Genomic DNA, 26,693 nt, shown 5'->3' with positions numbered 1-26,693 from the left:
ACGTTTGTAAAAATAGGCTGGCTGTATAGTGTATTATTTTATTTCAAATTTTTTAATTATATCCTCCCCTTCTAATTTTACCAGTTTTCATGCTTTTATGCCTTTTTCTTTGAATTGGGAAAACAATAATGGTGCCTTATAATAATATCAACCGATGCCCTAATTACCTTCTTTTGTTAATATGAAGTATGCAAACATATATTAAAACTTGATGGACATTGAAATGTTCACACTACACACCGATCTTCGATGAACTGGCCCCGTTTTGCGGTCCTACTGTACTGCCTACTACTTGCCGTCAACTCGCCGACTTGCCGTCAACTCGCCGTCAACTCATTTTCGCGTCGCCAACCCATCATCAAAAATCTATAAAAAGGGGGCACGGAAGTGTTAAGTCTGGGCTAAACTACATATTTCTCATGGTCTTCGGTACAAATTTATTCACAAAAAAGACTTTATGTTGATAAAAAAAGTACAAATCATTGACATCTTGTGCCAAGACTAATCATTGTGAAAAAGCAAGATGGCGGTCGACAGTTTTTCGGGTTCCAGAATTTTTTTTCACGAGAAATATTCCGAAATATTACCTAAAACTTACGTGAATGCCCTTTGAGTTGACACTTTGCAGTTCTACGCTTCTTTTGTGGATTTTAAATGTATATTGGAGGAGTTGACGGCGAGTTGACGGCAAGTAGGACCCCCGTTTTGAGTTTTTCCTGTTTTCACGGCAAACAAGAAAGCATGGTTTCCCGGTGAAGCCATAAATGGAAGAAACATCTGCAGTGACTACAAGTGTTCTTTGAGACTCTGTGTATGACTCTATACATGCTATAGCCAGCAGTTGTCTTCGTTTTATTCAAAATATTTGTTAACGAAATTTTGGTATTACCGTGGTAATTTGCAAAAAACAACAAAAATAAATAATAATTTAATAAACAGTGATAATTGAATCATTTGCTTTCAAATCTGATTTTTATTAATTTTTTTTCCCACTTTTTTTCTCTTAAAATTTATAATAAAGCAGATAAATAAACAGTGATAATTGAATCAAAGCTGATAGATTAAATTTTAATATTAATAATAATATTGATCGGAGGGTTTAAAAAAATATCAAAAAATATTAGAAAATGATATAAGGCACATGGCTTCTTTAAGCCTCTGTATTTTTTTTTCCAGAATGCTCGGCAAAAAATTCAGTCCCATGATTTGATCATCATGAATTGTGAACTGAAATAGTTTTTGATGAAACTTTTTGAGTGGGCAAATATTTTTATATGGCCTCAACATGACATAGTTTTGTACCTTGTAGAAATGCCTAAAATACCAAACTTTTTGTATTAACAAGTGAAAATGTCCAGTGGAACCTTACGTGTTTCAAAGTTTTGGTCAAGGGAGAGGAGACTCTTTGCTTAGCAAATAAAACCACACAATTTTTATCTAGGGACTGTTTACATCGCGCACAGAGAGGTAAAAGATTTGCCACGATTTTAGAGACACCTCGAAAACAGGACCTCCTACGATATAAATAGTATTGGATTGCTAATCTCATAAATGCCCATGATGACCATAGTACAATGATGGACAGACAATGAGACAGTGAGTGAGTCTTGACTTAATGACTGGCATATATTTATATGTAGCATAGCCTACAGTGTTGTTTGACTACTTACTCTTAAAATTAAACGGCTCTCTAGCTACAGTAGTCTCTTCTAACTAATATTAAACAAAGGTGGTAAGGTAGCGTTGACTTGTGAGATATCACAAACAATCCGGAGAGGTCATTGGTCATTGTCATTGGTCATGTCCACGCAGGAAGACTAATCCCAAAAATTGACAGCTGTTGCACTTCTATTTCTAACCAAGTAAGTTTCAATGCCATTTGTTTTAAAGCCATTGGACACTTTCGGTAAACAGTATTATCCAAGGCCCACACTTTGTGTATCACAACTTATATAAAATAGCAAACCTGTGACATTTTAGGCTCAATCGGTCATCAGAGTTGGGAGAAATAAACGGGAATACCCACCCTGTTTCCGCATGTGTTTAAAATAAATCCGTTATTCTCGATATCGAGAATTGGTAATGTTTTAATGTTTTCTCAAACATTACCTTCTGTATACCCAGTAAGTAATTTGTAAATCTGTGAACTTTTATTCTTTTTTTGTTCCGAAAGTGTCCAATGGCTGTAAAAGACACTGGCACTTTTGGTCTATTGTCAAAGACCAGTAATGCCAGTGGTCGCACTTGGTGTATCTCAACATAATTTTATGCACAAAATAACAAACCTGTGAAGATTTTAGCTCATATTGTCATCAAAGTTGCGAGATAATAGTGAAAGAAAAAACACCTTGTCACACAAAGTTGTGTGTTTTCAGATGCTTGATTTCGAGACCTCAAAATCTAATTCTGAGGTCTCGAAATCAAATTTGTGGATAATTAATTCTTTCTCGAAAACTACGTCAATTCAGAGGGAGCCGTTTCTCAATATGTTTTATACCACCAACCTCTCCCCATTACTCATTACCAAGTAAGGTTATATGCTAATAATTATTTTGAGTAACTACCAATAGTGTCCACTGCCTTTGAACATAATTTTGTATGACCTTCCCTTCCTAGTGGTTTTTCTCTTTTCGATCAGACGATACAATGCAATGATGAGTGAGTAACAATTTTCATTTTTTCCCCTGCATCATAAGACAGAGGTTAAAAAATAACTCATCATAGGTCTTGTTGTAACATGCAGTAACTCAACATGTCAAACTCGTAAGTATATTTCCGATATCTGTTGCTTAATAATACAATGAAATGAGTGATATGCCTAGATGGTTGTGAGTCGGGGCAGCTTTTTCCGCTTTTTGGCCACTTGGCGTCGAATGAAGTCTTTTTCAGCCAAACACTTAAAAAATTAATTCTGATGGATGTTTTGAATGTTTGTCATAACTTTGGAACATACTCCTTTGGATGTGGACAATTGACCGACTGATCAGGGCCATAGACAATGCTTGGGCGATATCGATTTATTTTATTCACATATCTCGCCAACAATATATCACGATATTCGATATAATAGCGATTAATTAAATTTGACATCATCAGTCTTCAAACTCCAAGTGAAAGTTGTAGAAGAGACAGTCACAGCATAAGAGAGGTGTTCTAACGACTTATTCTTCTGGTTTTACTCCACACCTATGGGATGCAAGATGTCTCACCTAGAAAATACATCCCGATATTGCGATATTCAATCGATATCGCGATATATCGATATTTCCATTAAAACCATAATCCCAATAAAACCCAAAAATCCGATATCGAAATCGTTTCCAAGTTAGTATCGCGATTTTCGATAATATCATGATATCACCAAAGCTTAGTGGACAATCCATTTGGTTGTCAGATATTTTATTGAATAAAGTTGTTGTGTTTTCTGGTTTAAGTGTTTTGACAATCTATTTACCAATCCCATGTGCTGTCTTGAAAACATACAGATTTATCATTTTCCCCTCTCGAAATGGTCCAAAAAGTAAGCAGGACCTTGTCAAGTTGGCTGCGTCAATCTATTATTTTAGGAATGCCAGTACAAGATAAAAATTGGTGGATTTAGATGCGTCAGATGGTTTTAAAATTTTGATCATGTAGTGAGTTTTGATTCATACACAATTGTCAACATTTTCAGGGAGTTTTTTTTATATATTTTTTCAGGACTTTGCAGCAGAGAATCCTGAAGAGAAGGAAGGACCTGAGGCAGTCAATGACACCAACTATGGACTTGGAGATGACCCAATCAACCACTGGCAATGGGGTGAGTAGGTATGAAGGTTTCCTCTAGTGGGAGAAGAAAGTTTCAATCAGGGTCATGATACCCTACCACAGACCGGATACTTCACGGAGGCAACGGGGGCGATGCCCCCTGGTCATTGCCTTGGTGCCCTTGCCCTTTCAAAAATGAAGCATACAAGCCTGCTACCACCCTTAATGTATGTGCCCTTTTCAGAAGGAAAGTTACAGTTGTCATAAAAGTTTAACATCTATTTATTCGCTGCGGAACCGTCTGCTAAAACATAAGATTTGAACCGCCTATAGCTACCGGGCAATCTCGGTAGTCTAGTTGGTAAGACTCTGCTCTACAATTCCAAAGGTCTTGGGTTCGAGTCCCTTCCAAGTAATGCCTGTGAATTTATTCTCAGATCTCTGGAAAGTACTACTAGTAAGTATACAGTCCTAACACACTTCAGTGTGAGGGTAAAAAGACAATTAGGCATGTTAGGCCTATATTCTTTATCCTTGATGCAAATTTAACTTCTATTCATAAATACCTCAGACTGTTTCGCTATTCCTATTGGTGGAGAGCGCGTTACGTGGGTGTGTATTAACCTTTGTTAATGACCGGTAAAAAGTGTTAATTCATGGGCGTGACACGCGACCTTGCACCTGTTATTTTAAGTTTCTTCATTTCTATTGGTTGAGAGCAACGGCTGAAACAGTTGTGCCACATCAGGCGATATGCGTGACGCGCAAAGCATTCCCTTATAAGGAGTTGTTAACCCGAGGGCGGCAGAGGGCTGTGCCATTTCATAGCTGGAGGGGTGTTGTGTTGAAAGAATAATTTTTGCATTTATTTTACTTTTTGACCAAAAAGTTCTGAAGTTTTTGACCGAAAAGGTATATGAATGGGAATCAAAGTGTTTTAAATCGGTTTTCAACTAGTGGAAACCCGCTGAGGCCTGGTTCTTGATAATTTACCTCGACTTCGTCTCAGTAAAATGATCAAGAACCAGGCCTCAATGGGATTAAACCACTAGTTAAAAACCTCTTCACCACACATTGATTCCCTTATTAAAGAGTTCCTTTATTGGATTTGGACACCGGTATTGGGTGAAGAAAGTTCACCATCTTGTGTGGCCTACATGTATTCAGGATGAGTGTTTTGGGACCTAGCTATACTCTATACAGCCATTTACAAAAGGGCTCAGATTGAGATGAAAGCACATCTTTATAACCAACGCTTCAAAATATTTATCTTGTTGTTCAATTCTGTGCATATTGGGTCCAGTTTCAGACTTGACTCCATTAAATTGCTGACTCAAAACCCATACAATTCTACTTCTAAATTTCCCGCATCCCCTTGCTGAACACAAGTCATTTTTTAAAAGTTTGCTACTTTTTGTATCTTGCTGGAATTTATGTAGAATGCGACAGCTGGAAATGATGATGGTGACGACGTGGAGACTGTCATGGGTGTAAGTATTTATGCTGTGTTAAAACGCTTGCTTGGCATTATAAAAATCATGCTTGCTGTGGCGGCATCCATGGTGTTTTTGTACACTCTCGGGGCAAATGGCACCCAAGACGAATTCAAGGGTGCTATTTACCCTTGAGGGTGTACAAAACCCATGGACCCCGTCACAGCGTGCAACAATTGATCTGTTATTATGTACCCTACCAGTGTAGTTACAACCTCATACTCTTGTTCTGCTCATACCCGGGCCTATTTATAATATCGTACTGGGCGGTGGAAATGACCAACAGTGGGAATGATCATGATGATGTGGTGGTGTATCCTGATATACTATACATCATTTTTCATTTTACCAAACCCATTTAACATGCATTTTTTTATTTGATCCTGTTATTGGTTCTCAACCAATACAAATTCGCAATCTGTTACCGTGATATTGCAAACATGTACATATATGGTCAGATGTGACTCTCCAAGCCAAAGTCAGGCATAGAAATCGATCTGATTTTGTTAAATTTTACTAAATGTTTCATCAAATGCTTTCGAAAAATATACAATCTGAATGAATTCCCTAACCAAACACCATGGTGTATTTTCCATTTTTAAAAGTTAAATTATTTATGTCTTTATTTTTATTTGTTTCCTCCCTTTATCTTAGCCACTGGAGGAAATACAGGAAGCTGAAAATCTGGTGGAGAAATTAACATCAAATCGACAGAAAAAACTGAATGAGGTAGGAATACAAATACAGGTACCTTGTTGCCCAAATGTTGCTGTACAACCTTGCATCAATTTCCGTCTAGCATTAGTGTGACAAAATAGCTCCATTAACTAACCTTAAAGGCACTGGACACTATTGGTAATTACTCAAAATAATTGTTAGCATGAAAACTTACTTGGTAACCAGCAATGGCGAGCTTTTGATAGTATAAAACATTGTGAGAAACGGCTCCCTCTGAAGTAAACGTGTTTTCGTGGAAGAAGTAATTTTCCACTAAAATATTTTAATTTGATTTCGAGACCTCAAAATTAGATTTTGAGGTCCCAAAATCAAGCATAAAATCATATCAAATCCTCAAAGATAGCACACAACTTTGTGGGACAAGGGTGTTCTTTCTTCCATTATTATCTCGCAACTTCGACGACCAATTGAGTTCAAACTTTCACAGTTTTGTTATTTTGTGTATATGTGGAGATACACCAAGTGAGAAGACTGGTCTTTGACAATTACCAAAGGTGTCCAGTGTCTTTGAGTAGCAGTACTTGAAAGCAACAACATTTCCATGTTTTAAAAAGTAACTCTAACCAATAAACTTGCATGTAAAGCATGTGAAAATCTTATGTGGGAAGAGTGTTAGCTGTGAAAAGAGCCGTTTAAATTTTGTGACTTAATAAACATGTTAAAGAGACTTCACTGGCCAACACTCCTCAAAACATGCCGAAAAGAGATTCACACATGGTTGTAATGTACCTCAGGTTTACCGGTTATAACTACTGCTTACTTTCCACACTATGCAAAGCCTCAGGCATCACTTTATTCCTTGTGTTATGGCACTCTAGTTGTCCAAAGCTGTCCAACCCGTTGATGATGATGACAGGAAACCAAGCAGAGTACCTAAGAAGAAACTCAAGAGTTTTGCTGCAGAGCAAGCGAGGGCAGCAGATACCATACCAGAGATCTTGGATAGCACCGAGGATAGAGCTGAGCAGGAGGAGGGCACCACAGTGGGCAAGGGGAAAAAGAAACGGCCCAAAGGGAGGAGGAAAAACAAAGGTAAGAGCATAAAAAGCAGGACAAACTCCAGGCTTACCGATGGTACAAATCCTGGTCTTGACACATGTGTTCTTGTGAGAGAAGCTAACCCATAAATTCTTCTCTCCACCCGGGAGTAAATGGGTACCTGCGAGGATACAGATTATTGATGTGAATGTTTTGCCACTAGCGCAGCAACTTGATGCTGTTCGTAAGAGTGTCGCTTCTGTAGTAGATGTACCCTCACAGTCGTTCTTATCTAATCTAGCCTAAGAATTGATGCTATAAGTGCTCCAAACACTTTCACTTGTCAAATCTTTCGAATTTCCCTGGCTAAGTCGAGAGTATATAGTTTTTGAGACATGTAGTCTGTTAATATTGGGGTGAGAATTACCTTTCTCAAAAACTACAGTTGCTTCAGAGGGAGCCACTTCTCACAATGTTTTTAACTATCAACAGCTCGCCATTGCTCGTTACCAAGTAAGTTTTTATGCTAACAATTATTTTGAGTAATAACCAATAGTGTCCAGTGCCTTTTAATCTAATTACCTCCTTTATATTATTGTTCATCAGAACCGATGAGTATGGAAGAAGCGGTGATAGCCGCACAGACTGGGGTAGTTACTGCTAAACCAACGAGCAGCCTCATCAATGCATCTATAAGAGAAAGAATCAGAATGAAAGTCATGAAGGCTAAGGTAAGATCTAGTCCTTGAAGGGTCTGCAGCCGATTTCACGAAACGCTAGGATTAATTCTATCTCGAGTTAGGAGGAGTTACCTTAAGAATAATTTTAAGGTTTACATGCTACAGTGCAGGGCTTGGACTCGTCCTGAGTCCTAAGACTCATCCTAAGTTAGGAAGAGTTCGGGGAAATCGATGACTGGGTATTTTTTGTAGGACACAAAACATAATGTCCACAGATATACATTAAACTCACACAGTTTGAAGATTATGATGGTAGAACGCTTCCCTTAAAACATTACTTGCTGAGGTGCTGTAGTTTTTTAGAAATTAGTAAACATTGTCCCCCAAAAAATTTATCTTTAGTTTTAAGCATGTCAAACGTACACCAGTTATAGTAATTTACATGCTTAAATAATTGTCGTCGCGCTGAGACCAAAATTATTTTTGTTATTTGTTTGATTCATTTCTCAAAACCTCAGCACCTCAGCAAGTAATATTTTTAGGGGAAGCTTTCTTCTATCATTATCTTCAAACGGTGTAAGCTTAATGTAAATCTGTGGACATTGTGTTTTGTGTTTTGTGTTTAAAAAAGTACCCAAGTCCTTTAATGGAAAAACACCCTTGCTGCACAAAATGTATGTACTTTCAGATACCTAAAAAAGGCTTCTGGTCTATAGTCTTTTTATATTTGAGTTAAAAATTACGTCTTTTTAAAAAATTACACTACTTCATAGAAAGCCGTTTCTCATAGTGTTTTATGCTAACAACAGCTCTCCATTGCTCATTACCAAGTCAGTTTTACACTTACAATTGTTTTAAGTAGTTTACAAAAAAAAGAAATTCTGCAAGTTTACCCGAAACACATAAGGCTTAAAGCCACTCTTTGTATGGGGCTACAAGAAGAAAAATTAATGAATGTGAAAATAACTCGGGGGGTGGGGGGGGGGGGTGGGGGGGGGGGGGGGGGGGGGGGGGGGGGGAGCTGAAGGTAGGAAGTGATGTTCCTCTTAGATTGTAGGGTGGAGGGAAACATGCACCGGGCAAGGAGCTCCAAAGAGATACATGTACAGTACATGTACATGTAAACTACAAAAATTGCAATATGCAGCTGCCCGCATTGTCACTCTTACCAGGAAACACACTCACATTACACCGGTTCTGAAGTCACTACACTGGCTACCAGTCGAATCTCGTATTACTTTCAAACTTCTGTTGCTTATCTTTCAATGCATTTACGGTTCTGCTCCTATACATGTATATAACATTTCTTTGGTAAAAGCATATACTTCTGTACGATCTCTCTGATCTTCTAATACTTGCATGTTACAGGTTCCCAAGAGTAGTAAATCATGGGGTGAACTGTCATTTCCCCAAAATGGACCCACACTCTGGAATGATTTACCTCTTCAAATTCGCAACATTTCTAGTCTTGATACTTTCAAGATTAAGTTAAAAACCACATTGTTTAATGTCGCTTATGTATAATTGGTCTATGTCTTATTTTCCTTGCTGTGTGTGGTTTCCCCTCTTGTGCGCCATGAGCACCTCATTTTGTGGATTTTTGCTCCTTATAAATATTCTTTATTATTGTTTATTACGTGCCTTTAATACACAAAGTTTACTTGTTTGTTGTCCATCATGTAGGAGAAGGCAGAAGAGACGATGAGAGAAGAAGTGGAGAAGGACCCTGATAAGGATGCCCCGTCTCGCATGCTCAGAGGGATGAGAGCAAGGGACATGGCTACAAGATTCGACGATCCAAAATTTGTAAGTTGTTTGTATCTCTCAATAGATCAACATCCTGAAATATCACTGTTTTTTCAATTGTTTTGTTTTTCAAAAGTATACATGCTGATAGTCAGTTGCAAAAAGTGTACAAAAAGGCTGTACAAAACATGGGGGGCTACCCGACAAACACCCACCAAATGAGATTGAAGGAAATTAGTTCATGATTGTCGATAAATAGTGGATACAGTCATATGGCATTTTGAATAGCAGTAATAATCACACACAATGTACACTTCATACCTGCTGGTTATAAACTGAATATGGTGCCTTTTTTTTAAGTTGATTTTTCAGAAGTTGATTCACAAAGAGACTTTTTATGAATGAGTTAAAGAGCTGTCAACTCTCCCTGATTCTGCAAATAACCAATTTGTCCTTGTTTTAATGAACAAATTTGAAAGCTCCCTGCGAAACGTTGAGACCAATTTAAGAACTGACTCCGCGGTAGTACAGTTAATCACGATCCTACAAGCTAAAATAGTAGTCCCAGCCCATTTTCTATACAATCCGCCCGGGTAATAGTTTAAAAAGCAGGACAATTCTTTTCAGAACTGAGAAGTCTCCCGAAACCCGAACATCTACTCCTCGGCAGTAGAATAAAGCAAGATAGTTCTCTAAGAACAAACTCTACCTGGCAAGTAGATACACACATGGTGTTACCGCAAACCAAATATATACTCCTGATGATGGACACTTTTTTCTCCCTGATTGCTGTACAAAATCTCCCTGATTGCAGGATGCAAATGTTGCCACATCGGATTAAAAGTTTATCACCAAGTGCTCGTAATTTTGTGTTTCTTTGTCCTGCATTAGCTGACCAAAGAAGAAGAGGAAGAAGATGCCATTCTACAGCAGTCAATAATAGCCAACAGCAGTCAATAATAGCCAAGAACCAATGGAAAGCTGCCTTCAAAGCCATCAAAGCACAGGTGAAGAATCAGACATCCACCTTGTCCCAATTTCATAGAGCTTCTTAAAGGACTTGGGTACTTTTTACATTAAACAGATTTACAATAAACTTACATGGTTTGAAGATAATGATGTTAGAAAGCTTCCCTTTAAAATTTGCTGAGGTGCTGTAGTTTTTTTGGAAATGAGTACAACCAGTCACGAAAATAAAGAAAACTGCTGTTTATTACATTGTTTTAATCATTTTGCAAAAACTACAGCACCTCATTAAGTAATATTTTGAGGGACCCTTTCTCCCATCATTATTTTCAACCCATGTAAAAAGTTAAATCTGTGGACATTGTGTGTTTTGTGTAATAAAAAAGCACCCAGACCCTTTAAGCAGAAACAAACAACCAAGCACAACAACATTATGCTTATGAACAGGGATACCAACCTAACTACCAAAGTCACATGTATAACTTGTAACTGGTATCATGCTCATTTCTGCTTAGCTGAAAAATATCCAGCAATATTTTCTGTTTAAGCACTCTATGATATTGGGCCCTTGTCAATTTATTCTTGTCAAACCTTTGAGAAAGATGACAGGTAACTTTGTTTGTACAACATTCTATTTGACATCAGGACACAAAATCTTCTTGGGAAAAAATTACAACTCTAAAATGAGTATTGCAGTACATTGTATTAAAATGTCCCAGATCCTATTTCAATCAGTTACATTTTTGTAAAACTAAAATTACATTACTCTTGTAGGAACAATTCTCGTCTCATTAATTTTATTTTGACATTTATATCTCCATTCCCCTGTCAACAGCAATCGATCTTACCAACTGAGGAGGAAATCTATGACTTCTTTACCCGTAACTTTGATCCCGAGCCGGAAGAGCCACCCAAACCACAAGACGACGTCCCCCAAGAAGACCAACCTGGTCCCAGTGCCCAGGAAGCTGACATCACTCCCGCCAAGAAGGCAGAGACTCCTCGCCAAAGAACCAAACCGGGCACGGAGGAGAAGAAAGATGAAGAGAAGCCACTGCTATCTGAGTTTTTCTTAGATCGTGATAATTGGAAGGACTTCCCAACCGAGATGAAGGGTCCTGAGTTTGTTGCTTTAAGAGATCGAGAAGATTTGGAGAAGGGCTATTATTTTATCCCAAGTGTTTCCATGAGTGAGTTTTTTTTATATAAGCCTTATATAGCGCACGTGTCTACCAAACAAGGTACTGAAGGTGCTGAGTATATACAAACTTTCAGAAAGATAAGCTATTGCAGTGATGAACTACCAATGATGAGACCCAATTATTTTATACCCCGCTTTTCACACCCGAAAGGCTTCTCAAAGCACTCCAACATCATTATCCTTGGTCACTGGGCCATTTAATTCATTCCTTAAACCATGGGAGTAAACAGCCTGTGCATGACTACATGTACCATTGCTGCGCAATCATTGCTGGAGTGCTAGCAACGCAATATTTAGTGCAAGAAGACATGGAACTTCTGTCGTCTGTTGTACTTTCTATGCAAAATAATTGTCTTCCACTATGATTTCCACACTTTCCCTGACAGAACAGCAGCACAAAATTACGTAGAATTTACCTCTTAGACTTAACAAAAAATGAATACTGAAATTCTGTTGAAAAACCTTGTCTAGTAACACGTTTTACACCCAGTTGTGCAGTTTCTGAGTCTACATGTATCACACTTAAAGTCACCTATTATCTGCGCCGTTTTAAGGATTCAGTTTCTGTTTAGTTGTTTAGTTTCAGGGAAATTGTGTAGAAATACACCTAATTCACACAACAAGTTAAAAAGACAATGATTTGTCCAGTTCATCGTGTACAAAACATTGAGCTGCAAGTGACCATGGTGACTAGCAATGTTGACACAGCCATAGCAGTGTGCAGCGTTGCATGCATCGATCGGTTTGGGGAAATTTGTATGCTAACAATTATTTTGAGTAATTACCAATAGTGTCCAGTTCCTTTAAGGAGTCAATATGTAGGTTTTGATATCTAAACAGTGGTTATTTGATGACTAATCTTCTCTCAAATGTTGTTACTTTGCTCAGTTCCTACTGACGAGAAGATAGAAGGTGAGACAGAGCCTCGATATCTTGAAGATGAAGGATTCTACGTTGGTGTCAGACCGGAGATCTCAACACGTAATCAGAATATCATGGAACACAGACTGCTAAATCGCCCTGATAAGGTTTGTATCAAGTTTTATCTTGATGTTCCATGAAATTTGCTTTTGTCCTTGAAGAAAACTTGAGCAGGAACTTTTAAACAGGAATCCTGAACAGATTGTTGAGGATTCAATTTTTAAATTACCTTTCATTTAAGGAAGCGTATACCTTTGGGTTTTTTAACCGTTTGATTGTTATCATTCTATATAAATATAGAAATGTACAATAAAACCAACACGTGAGATATCACAAACAAATCTGGAGTAATTTTTTCCAAGCAGGTAGAACAATATGTAATTGGAATACACAATCTGAGAGAATTTACTGTCAGTATCGCTTCTCTAAAAACTGTTTGCATATCCAGATTACTTCAAAATGAATTCTCAAAATGCTTTACACTATTGAAAGCTGGTGTACCTCTAAACAAGTTAACTTTTTTGCCATTCATTTTAAGAATAATAACCAAACATATACCTGTCCTTTAAGAAAAACATGCTTATCAGATTTTATTTGCTGGAAAAATTGTCCATACTTCGTGAAATTCAAAGTAAGGCATTTTAACACAATCATTCAAGGGGTCGATTTAATAATAATAATAATAATAATAATAAGACTTGTAATGCGCACATATCCACCCTGCTGGGTGTTCAAGGCGCAGTAAAACCAAAAACAAAACAAAAACAAAACACAACACAAAGAAAAACAGACACAACAAAATTAGTCATTGAAAACCTGTGACATAAGATAAGTTTTGAGAAGAGACTTGAATTTTGCAGTACAAACACAAGATCGAAGATTAAGTGGTAGAGAGTTCCAGATGCGTGGCGCAGCTGAAGAAAAAGACCTGTCACCCCATGAGTGTCGAGACTTGGGTTCAATGAGGAGAAGCATAGAACTTGATCGAAGATTCCTTGATGGAGTGTAAACGTGAAGCAGTTCAGAAATATAGTGGGGAGCTTTGCCATTAAGAGCTTTGTGGACAATGAGCATCAGCTTGAAGATGATTCGTTGAGAGATAGGCAGCCAGTGTAGTTGTTTCAGAATGGGGGGTGATAGAACAGGATTTTCTAGACAGTGTCACAATGCGGGGCAGCAGTATTTTGGAGCCGTTGAAGTCGGGAAATCTGGTTGTTAGGAAGACTGTAGAGAAGAGCATTGCCGTTGTCAAGACGAGAAGTAACAAATGCTGTGAATGACCTTTTCAGTGGCACTTTTGTCCAAGTACTTGCGAATCTTACCTATATTCCTGATGTGATATGATGATAAACGAACAATGTTGTTGATGTGTGGCTGAAGTGTCATCGATGAATCAAAAATAACCCCTAAGTTCCGAGCTTTCAGCGAGGGAGCTATCCGAGCATCACCGATGGAGATGTATGGCACTGAAACCTTAGTTAACTGTTGACGTGACCCAAATAGAAGGAACTCTGTCTTATCATCATTTAACTTCAGGAAGTTTTGTTGTGTCCAACGTCGAATCTCTTGGATGCATTTCTCAAGTCTTGCAATAGATGCATTGGCGTTTTCTTGAGAAGATTTAAACGTGATGTATAGCTGAGTGTCGTCTGCGTACACATGGTAATTCAGATTAAATTTCAGGACGATGTCACGAATCGGTAAAGTGTATAGCGTAAACCACTGCGGGCCGAGTACCGACCCCTGTGGCACAGAGTAGTTCAAAACAACAGGGTCGGATATCGCGGTGCCAATACATACATGCTGAGTTCTATTGTAGAGATACGATTTGCACCATGCTAGGGCTGTGTCCTCTATGCCAAGGTGATTCTGGAGCCGAGAGAGAAGGATGTTGTGATCGACAGTGTCAAAAGCAGCACTCAAGTCTAGCAGGACTAGTGCTGTGAGGTTACCATTGTCCATTGCAGAGAGAATATCGTTGCTCACACGGACTAGTGCAGCCTCGGTCCCATGGAAATTTCACAAGGAGTTAGGAATAGTCCTAACTTACATGTAGGACTAGTCCTAGGAGATATTTAAAACTTAAGGCTAGTCCTAAGTTAGGCCGAGTAATTTGTCCAACATGTAACTTGGGATAAGACTAGTCTTAACTTTTTGTGAATTCCACTCCTGGGCCTTTTCAATTCAATTCAATTCACTTTATTTTCAAATCCAAACAGATAAACAAAACAATTAGCAGTGAATAAAGAACTATGTTTTACAAGCAAATGGAATAATGATAATACATGAAGTAATACTATAATACTACATTTACAAGCAAAGGCAAAATATAAATTACGGAAAACACTAAAAAACATACAGAGCACAAGCCTCACAAACAAACCTCAGAAAGTTGCACTGATGGGCCGGGCTTAGTGGATGTGTCTTTTGGCTACTGTTGATAATTTGTTTTCCCCAATCAGGGTAAGGGATGGTTCGGTGACGATGGTCGTATAAACTGATAATTTGTTTTCCCTAATCAGGGTAAGGGATGGTTCGGTGACGATGGTCGTATAAACTGATAATTTGTGTTCCCCAATCAGGGTAAGGGATGGTTCGGTGACGATGGTCGTATAAACTGATAATTTGTGTTCCCCAATCAGGGTAAGGGATGGTTCGGTGACGATGGTCGTATAAAAGTCTTACCAGATCCACTGAAGGAGACACCAACAAGACCCAGAATACTGAGTAACGAAGAGCGAGAACCAGCTTTACAATTAGTCTTCAGGAAGGTAAGATATCCTCCACGTTTTAGCCCATTTGAAGTTTAACTATATGGGATTTGCGGCATTACATGGTGGGGTATCAATAAACATTATATTTGGTATGCGCTTACACCATGTGTAAGATCATATGTCTTGAATTTTCAAAATTCGAGTGACTTCTCAGTTCTAAAAATAACTGTCCTGCTTTTTTACTACTACCTGGGCGGAAGGTAGAAAATCGGCCGTGACTACTCGATCCACAAAAGCAAAATAGGAAAGTTCTTTTCAGAAATGAGAAGTATCCTGAATTCTGAAAATCAACTCCATGATAGTAGAATATAAAGCAAGACAAGTTCTCAAAAGAACATAATCTACCTAGTGAGTAGATATACACATGGTGTTACTGAAAACCAAATATACATTGAGGCTGAACCAAATTTTAAATTTTAAAATTATTGTTTTCTATACTACTTGCTATTTTTGTTTTTTAAGTTTACTATCAAAAGAAAGCCAAATTCTTCAGTCACCTGGTCACTAAGAACTGTCAGCATTTTTTTCAATTGTCGGACTGTTTGATGAGTAATTAATACATAAACATCTGTGTCACATCAGAAACAATCCAGACCTGGCGTCAAGAGCGCTGACTACAAACCACCTTGTATTCAGGTGTTTCACTTCATATAAACCTCATGAAAGGTTTGTCACTTCCTAAAAACCAAAACATTAAACAATGCCTATTTTTACATCTTGCCCGGGCTATGTACTTTTTCCTTCACAGTAAGTAGGGATTCATGTCATAGCCAAAAACTTGATCTACAAAAGGTATCAAAAACCTTTAATCTGATTGTGTTATTCCTCCACTTCTCTTCACTAGGCAGTCACAGTTGAATTTGACCATCGCTACATTGATGGTCTAGGCTACAATCTAGGTGCACAGTACCAGCTAGATGTCGACGTTAACAAACTGGTCTTCACACATCACTCTCTGTTCAGTAAAGAGCATGTATTGGCATCAAGACTGCAGCAGATGTACAACCAGTTTCTCAAGAGGAAACAGAAAAATACTGCGCAGTATTTGAGTGAGAAGGTGATTAACTCAAACACTTTTTTAAAGGCAGTGGAAACCTTTGGTAATTGTCAAAGACCAGTATTCTCACTTGGTGTATCCCAACATATCGCTAAAATAACAAATCTGTCAAAGTTTTTGACTCAATTGGTCATCGAAGTTGCTAGAGAATAATGAAAGAAAAAACACCCTTGTTGCACTTGTGTGCATTCAGATGCCTAAAAAAGGCTTCAGTATTTTAATATTTGATTGAGAAGTTGCCTCTTTCTCAAAAACTATATTTATACGTTAATTCAGAGGAAGCCGTTTCTCACAATGTTTTATACCATCAACAGCTCTCCATTGCGCAATACCAAGGAAGTTTTTATGTTAACACTGTTTTTGAGTAATTACTAATAGTGTCAAGTTCCTGTAAGACGCAATCATAAAATGTCAATTTTGTTTCTACTTTTCAGCTCCAAGCGTTGAAGGTTGCTGTGCGTAACCTACAGGGCCAACTGCAAGAGATGAAGTCTCGTAAGCTGGACCCAGAAATATCCGTTGTAGACCAGATCTCTCGGAGAATGATGGACTACAAGAACGAGATCAGGTATGAAAGTGTGGCCATATTCTTTTGACGATGACTAGAGAAGGCTAGTTAAAGGACCATTACAGAATTGGTTTTTGCTTACCGAACAAATGCTTGCAGTGTATGCACTTTATGAAATCCACCATATATATAAACTGACAAACCTGTGGAAGGTTGAGATCGATCGCCCATCTGGGTCATATGAAAATAGTGAACAACTGATTGATAGTTATATAGGGTTTGAGGCATTACATGGTGAGGTATCAATGTATATTTGGTTTGTGGTAACACCATGTGTGTATCTACCAGGTACAGTTTGTTCTTAGAGAACTGTATTGCTTTATTTTACTACCGCGGAGTAGATTGTTTGGGTGTTCGGGAGACTTCTCAGTTCTGAAAAGAACTGTCTTGCTTGTTAACTATTACCTGGACGGATGGTATAGAAAAAAGGCTGGGACTACTACTTTAGATTATAAGATCGTGATTAATTGTACTACCGCGGAGTCAGTTCTTAAATTGGTCTCAACGTGTCGACTAGCTTGCTCTAGTCATCGTCAGGACACTGGTTAATAGTTAAAAGCAATACTTTGGCAAGCAAAAAGAAGTCATGGCCCAATCTCCCTTCTCGCTGTGGTTTTCCCCGTTCCTTACTACAGATTTCTTGTCATTGCAGGGAAACGACAAGACTACGAGACAATGAGCTTCTACAGGATCGTCAGTTACTACGGAATATTCTAAAAGTCTGGAAAGATGTGAAGGCACTGAGAGAAGAACAAGGCTGCAATAACACCCCGGTTAAACTCAGCATCCATAAGTAAGCTGCTAGTCTTAAGAAGTATTCATGACCGCAATAGACATTATACATGTAGACCTTATATAGTTGGTTTGCAGTAAGCACCATGTGTGTATCTATTTGCCAGGTAGAGTTTGTTCTAAGAGAACTATCTTTCTGTATTTCACTACTGCAGAGTAAATTTATCGGATGTTAAGGAGACTTCTCAGTTCTGCAAGAACTGTCCTGCTTTTTGACCACTACCTGGGCGGAATGTATAGAAAATTGGCTGGGACTACAACTTTAGCTTATAGGATCGTAATTAACTGTACTACCGCAAAGTCATTTTTTGAATTGGTCTCAACGTTTTGACTAGCTTGCTCTAGTCATCAACAGGAGACTGAAGAGATAAGAGAGAAGTGGGCTTATTTATAGGGGTTATAAGAGGCTTCAGTGTAGAGTCAATCAACGCTCTGATTGGCTCTCCTGAAAGGAGACCTGTGGTTGGTTAGCTCAGGTTTATTGTGTGGGTTGCCCATTGTGTTATAGACCTTATGGCAAATACTCAGTCTGTGCACTTCAGGCGAGTAATGAGGTGCATGCTGGTCTAGCTAGACCAGCATGCACCTCATTCAACAGTACGTGCTTGCGCAATGTGTGTTTGCAAAAAGGTCTATGCACATGATGTCATTTGAGAAGGGCCCCCTCAGTCAGAGGTCAATCAAAGGTTGCTCATTGGCCTATATCATCTGTGCTGCACATGTGCAGCACAGATGATGTATGTATACATGTGTCCAAATTTTCACAGATTTCTTATTTTATGCATGTTTTGGGATACACTAGGTGAGAATACTGGTCTTTGACAATAACTAAGAGTTAAGACTAGTCTTATCTCAAGTTAGGACGAGTTACTTGTCCTAACTTAGGACTAGCCTTAAGTTTTTAATATCTACTAGGACTAGTCCTACGTTAGGAGTCCTAACTCTTTGTGAAATCAGCCCCTGGGGTTTGACAATTACCAAGCATGTACAAGGGTCGAATTCACTAAGAGTTAAGCCTTGTCTTATCTCGACTTTGGAAGAGTTACTCGTCCTAACTTAGGACTAGTAGAAGTTTTTATTATCTCCTAGGACTAGTCCTAAGTAGTCCAAACTCTTTTTATGATCGGCCCCAATAACTTTAAAGATTGAGAACAAAGTGTTGAGGCTAAATGACAGTCGATCATGGATTTTTTGTTTTCAGGGAAGACAGCAATAGGGCGGAGGATCAAGCAATATGGAAGGCCGTCCAGGATGAAGAGGTTGATCAGATGAGAGGGGATTATGAGGAGGATTATCGCGGGGAGGTTGAGCGATATCGCACTCAAGTAGCCACCTGGAAAGAAAATAACAAACTGAAGGTAATTGTTTTATTTGAGGATTATCGGGGGAGGCTGAGCGATATCGAACCCAACTAGCAAAGAAAATAACAAACTGAAGGTAATTGTTTTATTTGAGGATTATCGGGGGGAGGTTAAGTGATCTCGAACCCAACTAGCCACCTGGAAAGAAAATAATAAACTGAAGGTAATTGTTTTATTTGAGGATTATCGGGGGAAGTTGAGCAACCCGAACCCAAGTAGCCACCTGAAAAGAAAATAACAAACTGAAAGTAATTGTTTTGTATTTTTTTATTCGAAATTTGTATTTTTTTTTTTTAATCAAATGACATTCGCGGCCAAAGGCTGAATCGCAGTCAAATAACAAAGAGTTATAAAATGTTACATTAAGAAGTCAACATAATTACAACCAAATTAAAAATCCCATTACATATTACAACTACAACCACAACCACAACAAAATTATAATAAAAAAGAAAAAAAGAGATAAATATAATAATAATAAAATAAAATTAATGGGTGGAGCACAAACCTGGCTTAAAGACACTGGACACTATTGGTAATTGTCAAAGACTAGCCTTCTCACTTGGTGTATCTCAACATTTGCATAAAATAACAAACCTGTGAAAATTTGAGCTCATTCGGTCGTCAAAGTTGCGAGATAATAGTGAAAGAAAAAAACACCCTTGTCACATGAAGTTGTGTGCTTTCAGATGCTTGATTTCGAGACCTCAAATTCTAAATCTGAGGTCTCCAAATCAAATTCTCGAAAACTACATTACTTCAGAGGGAGCCATTTCTCACAATGTTGTATACAATACATTACTCGTTACCAAGAAGGGTTTTATGCTGATAATCATTTTGAGTAATTGCCAATAGTGTCCACTGCCTTAAACAAATATAAAAAATATAGATAAATATGCATCTATTGAAAAATGTGGAAATCAGGTATTGAATCTGTGTAGATTAACAAACAGTTTATATATACAATAAAGGAATAAAAATACGCTTTGGTATACAGTTTGGGGTCATGATATGGAAGACTGTTACCAGCAAGACACTTTATCATATTGATGTTTGCTTTAGTAGTGATGATTAGCTAGTAAATGTAGTACACACAATAGGACTTTGGAACACTTTCTCCCCTCAATAATTACCAAATCTGTCTACATACAGAAAGCCAAAAAGAAGAAGAAACGCAGAGGTTCTCAGGAAAATCTAGCCGAGGATGAGGAGATTCCGGAGGAAGACGACGCTGCTGATTCTGGAGCTGTTCCTAAACCTGTTAAACCAGAATATAACTTCAATGAAGATGAAGTCAAATCTACTGTCCAAGAAAAGATGCTCAAGTGCAGACGTCGTCCAGGTAAGATTACTAAGATAAGACTTAAGGCTATACATGGTGGAAAAAACACTAAGGAAGGTTTCCGGTGACACCATGTAAAAATCTCTTTTTCTGTTGGCTCTGAGAAGAGCCGGTTGGTTCTGCTCGACGCTTCGGTCAGTGTGCTCTGAAAGGTTAAAAAGCCTTGTAGTTCACATAATTTGGATCACAGTCTTTGTACTACTGAAGTTCAACATGAGGACGTGTATGTCCCCTGTGTTATTATTTTATGGAACCCCTATGCTAAGGTATTAGTATTGTTAGAAGTTGCATCCCTCGGAAGCCAGTTAAGTTCTATTCTGTCTTAGTTAAACAGCATACCTACTGCACATGTACTCTCACTTTGTGGGCCATTGACCCAATTCACCTGTCGTCATCATCAGAATAATCTTGAATGCGCCATTTATACACGTAAACCTATTAACCACCAAAAAGGTGAGCATGGCACAGTCGCCGCGTGTGACGTGCGTGCAAGGGGTCAATAATTAAATTTGTCTGTTTGATGTGGATACCAATGTGTGTTTTATTTGACTACATGTGGAAGTGTCGTAGACAAGCAGTTAAGAGCACCGAATTTAAACTGTGGTGTTTCTGATCAGCAGAGTGTGGGTTTGAATTCCCAGCCTTGACACTTCTGTTCTTAAGCAAGACACTTTACCATTGCTTCGTCCTTCGGATGGGACGTAAAGCCGGTGGTCCCATGTGTTGTGTATCGCCGGTAAAAGAACCCAGTGCACTTATCGAAAAGAGAAAGGGTTCGCCCCGGTGTTCCTGTGGCTGCTGTATGCGCCGTAGTACCTTGTAAACCCTTGTAAGGTGCTAAATAATTGAGTCTCATAATTCATCTCTGCAATCACCTATCTTTCTGAAAGTTTGTATATACTCAGCGCCTTGAGTACCTTGTTTGGTAGATACGTGCGCTATATGAGACTTCAATATTATTATTATCTAGGTGAGCCATTGATAACTCCAGAGCTGAGTAACACAGCTGTCATTACACCAACCCATGAGTGTCCGAAAGAGGAACAAGCCAGAAGATCTGATATGCAGAAATGTAAATGCTTCGTCAAAGTGCTCTTTAACCATAAAGAGGTGTCTAGGACATTAACAAAGTAAGTAGTGCATCATACCTCATACTCTCTGCATTAATTTTTATATTTCTGGTTTATTTATTCAAACATCCATAATAATAATGGAGGTAACCCTGTTTCAACCCTAGGAGTTGCTGGCAACGCACCTGGAAAAAAATAATAATTTTGCTCCCACCTTGAAGTGGCCTTCAGGCCTTATATGTCTGGCAAATAGCATAAAAAAAAGTAATAACAAATAAAACAACAAAATAGCACAACAAATTTAAAGAGGTTTGCCCAAAGGCCTTAATCACTTTAAAGACGCAATATTTTTTTTTTTTAAGCATTAGATCTTTAAAAACATTTTTTATTTCTTGCCCTTACACTTTTTAGTATTTAGCTACTAAGTAGTTTTCCAAAGTTCTGTAGAAAGAAATCCATAGGCAAATCTTTGCATTGCTAGTGCAGATATGACAAACCATTAGAGGCAGAACGAATCCTTAGCAGTGGGCGCCACAACGATTTAATAGATGTTAGTTTTTGCATCCGGAATAGAGAGTTAAATTGGTTTTTACCCTTACACTGATGTTAATTAAAGAGCCAATAAAGGATGATCTCAATATTTCAACAATTACCTTTTTATGGCCAAATAGACATCGTAGATATCAGTTAATAACCATTTTACTCTCAAAATTTGCATTTAGTAACAAATAACTCGAGTCAAAAATGCACCTGGCCGCGCGGCTTTTTCAGCAGAGAGTCAAAAACGGCTTATCTATTTTAATGATCCCTTGACGCCAGTGACGATTTTCCCCTAATTGGGTTTGAACAGAGTTCTCCAGCTTTGGCAAACTGAGGGCGCTATTTTCCACATCAAATAGCCGCCACTGACGTCACGATTCCTTAGTCGCGCGGGTTTGTTTGACCCCGCGTTTTTCAGAAATTTGGCTTGTAGCGTTCTGGAGAAAAACCCCTTTTTACCATGTTTGAACGTGTGGTAAGAGACTCGTTAAATTTTGTTTATGTTTCCTATGGACTGCAGCTATTAGAAAACTATAATGTCTATATATTTGAGATCATCCTTTATTAGCTGTTTAAGCACTGTATACTCAGTACTTTTCTGAGTTCTGTAAAGAAAAATAAATCCACTGGAAAATCACTCAGGTACCAATCCTCCAGATTTTGTATTTGTTTTTGAACCCTCTCCCGTACAGATCATTAACATCAGACTTCTCAATCCATTTTGGGGAGATCTTCAATATTCAGATTGTTCAGTGGCCGGAGAGTGTGATTCTACAGGTCAGTGTCTTCATTTTCAATTTTGATATTGGTTTATTTTATAAAAATATATCACCAAATAAGTCAAAGACTAAGGGAATGTGGTTTATAATAAAATTATTTAAAAAATATATGTAAATGAACTGAATGTGTTTTCTGGTTCAATGCAAGTAGCTTTGTCTAAAGAGTTACAATGGAAGTGTCATGGCCGAGCAGTTAAGAGCACCGAATTCAAACTCTGGTGTTTCGCATCAGCAGAGTGTGGGTTTGAATCCCCAGCCGTGACATTTGTGTCCATAAGCAAGACACTTAACCATTGCTTCATCCTTAGTCATGTTAGTATGGGACGTAAAGCCGTTGGACCCATGTGTTGTGTAACGCACGTAAAAGAACCCAGAGCACTTATTGAAAAGAGAAGGGGTTCGCCCCGGTGTTCCTGGCTGGATTAGCGGCATATTGCGTACCACACCTTGTAAACTATTACATGGTGCTATGCATGAATTTGGCAGATGAATTTTCTATGAAACACAGCCAATACTTACGTAAAGTTAGTTTGCGTTTCATAGAAAAAAATTCATTTGCAAAGTTGTTATTTTACCAGACTGGTGAATTTTTTTCATGATATGTTTTCCTGAAGTATGGAAATAAAATATGTGAATTTGAATTGAATTGAATTGAATTGAATTGAATTGAATTGAATTGAATTGAATTGAATTGAATTGAATTGAAAAAAGGATTTCTTTTGCTGTTTGTTTCACAGGTGTATGAGACAGGTCTTCTTAGTAACACTCTCTTGGCTGAGATTTACTCTGCAGTCCCTGAAACCCAAGTCACTTCAGACAAGGTGCATCTGGAAGAGTTTGAATTCAGTAGTGACCAGCATGTTGCATTTGACCACAGTGCAGTCGGCAGTGGTGAGTCAAGCTCTAACCACTAAAATTTGAGGTTTTAGAATTATTTATGAAGTAGTTGATTAACACTAGTGGAAAACATGCGCTGCGTGTGGGTCTTGCTAGAGTTCCGCGCTGTGGCTGACTTCCTTTAACTGTATATAAATCTTAATTGCTAAGCAAAGTGTGATGTAACAATACAAATCACTGTGGCAAATAACCCATCCTAATATACATGTATGTTTGGTTTGCGGTAACACCATGTGTGTATCTCCTTGCCAGGTAGAGTTTGTTCTTTGGAAAACTGTCTTGCTATATATGCAAGACAGACACAGTACTAAAGTTGGTTTAACTCATGGTTCAACCCGATCGAGTTCAACTCTGTGTGTCTGAACGGTTCTAAAGTTAGTCTGAATCGAGTTCAACCCACAAAAGATAAACCGTCCAGGGATACGGTTTATCTTTAGACTGCTTCGGGTTTATCTTTTAACACTGTGTGTGGACAGAATAAAAAAGGCCACATCCGGTTTAACTAACAACAGACGACCCATTTACCTCCGTAATCATTACGTTAACACACAGTGACCAATGAACAGGACAATAAACAGGATTTTAGAGTAACGGGGTCACGTTTGCTTTGACCTCTGGTATCGGGTTTAACTCAGTGCTGTCTGAACGCAAGGGGATTTTTTTTTTACGACCACCCCCTGCTGCTCGTAGAAGTTAAACCGGTTCGGGTCTAACTTAGTACGCTGTCTGAACATACCCCATCGCGGAGTAGATTTATTAGATTGTTGAGGAGACTTCTCAGTTCTGAAAAGAACTGTCCTGCTTTTTAACTACTACCTGGGCGGAAGGTATAAATAATCAGCTGGGACTACTACTTTAGCTTATTAACTGCACTACCACGGAGTGAGTTCTTAAAGCCATTGGACACTTTCGGTAAACAGTATTTTCCAAGGCCCACACTTCGTGTATCACAACTTCTATATAAAATAACAAACCTGTGAAAATTTAGGCTCAATCGGTCATCGGAGTCGGGAGAAAATAACGGGAAAACCCACCCTTGTTTCCGCAAGTTTCCTCGTGTCATGACATGTGTTCAAAATAAGTTTGTAATTCTCGCTATCGAGAATTGATATTGTTTTAATGTTTTCTCAAAAAGTTAAGCATTTCATGGAATAATATTTCAAGAGAAGTCTTTCACCATTACCTTCTGTAAACCCTGTAAGTTATTTGTAAATCTGTGAACTTTTTTTTTTTTTTCTGTACCGAAAGTGTATAATGGCTTTAAATGTGGTTCCTAAAAAGTTCCTAAGTTAAGATGAATCTTAGTGCTTTATGAAATCATACCCTGGCCCTTTTTTTTTTCCCTGTTGCTTATTCTTTTTCGGCCCCATCCATGTATCCAGTAATTTCCAAAGGTACATACATGTACGTGTAGTTCACCCTCCCTTTATCCCAAGTTTTTGTTGTTTTGTTTTTTTATTTGACTAGGTGTATCGTTTCATCTTGGTGAAGGAGATTCAGCCCAGTTATTTACTCTATTGACATCAGGAGCTCTGATGTCCAGTGTATCCTGGGGGCTGGGGGACGATGACACGCCACTAGTACCACCTGCAAATCAGAACGCTAATGCTTTTAGGTCTGTGGTGTTTCCAGGTGTTTTCTTCAATGGAGCTTTCCAGTAATAGAGGAGGGGGTGGGGCGGGAACGATTTCATCCATATTTTGACTGAACATATTTGTGCACACTGATTCGTAATATTGAGTAACAGATGGTTATTTTTGATTGGCAATTGACACATTTTGTGGAGCATTTTGGTCTGCTATACAAGGGAAATCGTTCACTGAGGGTTCATGTACCTGGATGTGTCAAGTAACCTTAATTAGACAAAGAATTTTTAAACATTTCAACCCTTTGGTGCACAAGGCGATTGCTAGCGACCACAAAAAAACACGTTAAACAGTCATAACTTAAAAACTACAACCACAATATAAATCGACCTCATACGGTTGTTTAGAGCGATTGTTGAGCTTTTGTTTAGTGTGATGTTCATCGAGGGTGCTTTCAATTTTGAGAAAAACACGGTTGAAGATACTCTTCTTCTTCTTTTAATATTTTGATCTGTTCACCAAAGCCTTAACAAATCTTCTTTTTCTTTCTTCTTTCTTAAAAGAGAAAATAGAATTAGCTGTTGCAAACAACTTACCAACCAAATGGACCGAGAGTATAAATGCAAAAAATAGTTAATGGCCTGATGTTTCGACCCTAGCAGAGTCTTTCTTGAAGGCTAAAAGGCTCATTTTAGCCTTCAAGAAGGCTCTGCTAGGGCCGAAACGTCAGGCCATTATTTATTTTTTTGCATTTTCTTTCTTAAAAGTTACTATAGTTGACAAAGCATGGTTTTGCATTCAAATAATATGGCAATCTTGCACTACTTATGTTATTTCTTTATAAACCATTAAGAAATGTTTATTTGCAGTTCTGTTAAGCATCTTGATGCAGTTGCAGCAATTGGAGCCACAGGGATGATAGACCCAGAGAAGCTTGCTAAATGGGTTGCAGAAGCTCGCTTAGATCCTAACGACCCGGCTAATGCTAACTTACTCTATCTTATGAAGGTAAAGATCATCATAGGGAACTAGCAATCATCATGGCATGTTGTGGTCGAGCGGTCTAGTACATTGAACCCAAGCTATGGTGTTGTCAGTCAGCAGAGAGTGGGTTTGACCACCGGTCATAACACTGGTGCTCTTGAGCATGTGTTGTGTAACGCATGTACATGTAAAAGAGCCCAGTGCACTTTTCAAAAAGAGAAGGGGTTCGCCCCGGTGTTCCTTATAAGGTGCTAAATAACTGCGTCTCAAAATTCATCACTGCAACTACATGTACCTATCTTTCTGAAAGTTTGTATATACTCAGCGCCTTGAGTACCTTGTTTAGTAGATGTTGGCGCTATAGAAGACTTCAATATTGTTATTATCATTATTAGCCTATAATACCAACAAGGCTCCTAGTGGATGATACTTATGCCTATATCCTTACACACTAGAGGTGGCAACGTGCCCTG

The 26,693-nt window shown here is 38.3% G+C and overlaps 1 protein-coding gene across 1 annotated transcript in view; it reads left to right on the top strand.

Moving 5' to 3' along the window:
* LOC139952274 (coiled-coil and C2 domain-containing protein 2A-like) overlaps nucleotides 1-26,693 on the top strand; it is a 43,832-nt gene that overhangs the window by 62 nt on the left and 17,077 nt on the right. The window contains 22 exon segments of the mRNA XM_071951354.1: nucleotides 2,701-2,763; nucleotides 3,700-3,799; nucleotides 5,187-5,237; nucleotides 5,895-5,969; nucleotides 6,797-7,010; nucleotides 7,563-7,687; nucleotides 9,320-9,442; nucleotides 10,274-10,327; nucleotides 10,330-10,389; nucleotides 11,184-11,538; nucleotides 12,438-12,577; nucleotides 15,113-15,241; nucleotides 16,089-16,301; nucleotides 16,736-16,869; nucleotides 17,522-17,662; nucleotides 18,863-19,019; nucleotides 20,175-20,364; nucleotides 21,335-21,494; nucleotides 22,667-22,751; nucleotides 23,491-23,644; nucleotides 25,118-25,265; nucleotides 26,106-26,244. Of these exon segments, the coding sequence (XP_071807455.1) occupies nucleotides 2,753-2,763; nucleotides 3,700-3,799; nucleotides 5,187-5,237; nucleotides 5,895-5,969; nucleotides 6,797-7,010; nucleotides 7,563-7,687; nucleotides 9,320-9,442; nucleotides 10,274-10,327; nucleotides 10,330-10,389; nucleotides 11,184-11,538; nucleotides 12,438-12,577; nucleotides 15,113-15,241; nucleotides 16,089-16,301; nucleotides 16,736-16,869; nucleotides 17,522-17,662; nucleotides 18,863-19,019; nucleotides 20,175-20,364; nucleotides 21,335-21,494; nucleotides 22,667-22,751; nucleotides 23,491-23,644; nucleotides 25,118-25,265; nucleotides 26,106-26,244 (2,958 nt within the window). The 5' untranslated portion in view covers nucleotides 2,701-2,752.

The sequence above is a fragment of the Asterias amurensis genome, chromosome 20 (assembly GCF_032118995.1).
Source record: "Asterias amurensis chromosome 20, ASM3211899v1".
Taxonomy (NCBI): domain Eukaryota; kingdom Metazoa; phylum Echinodermata; class Asteroidea; order Forcipulatida; family Asteriidae; genus Asterias; species Asterias amurensis.
This window is presented reverse-complemented; position numbering and strand designations above follow the sequence as displayed.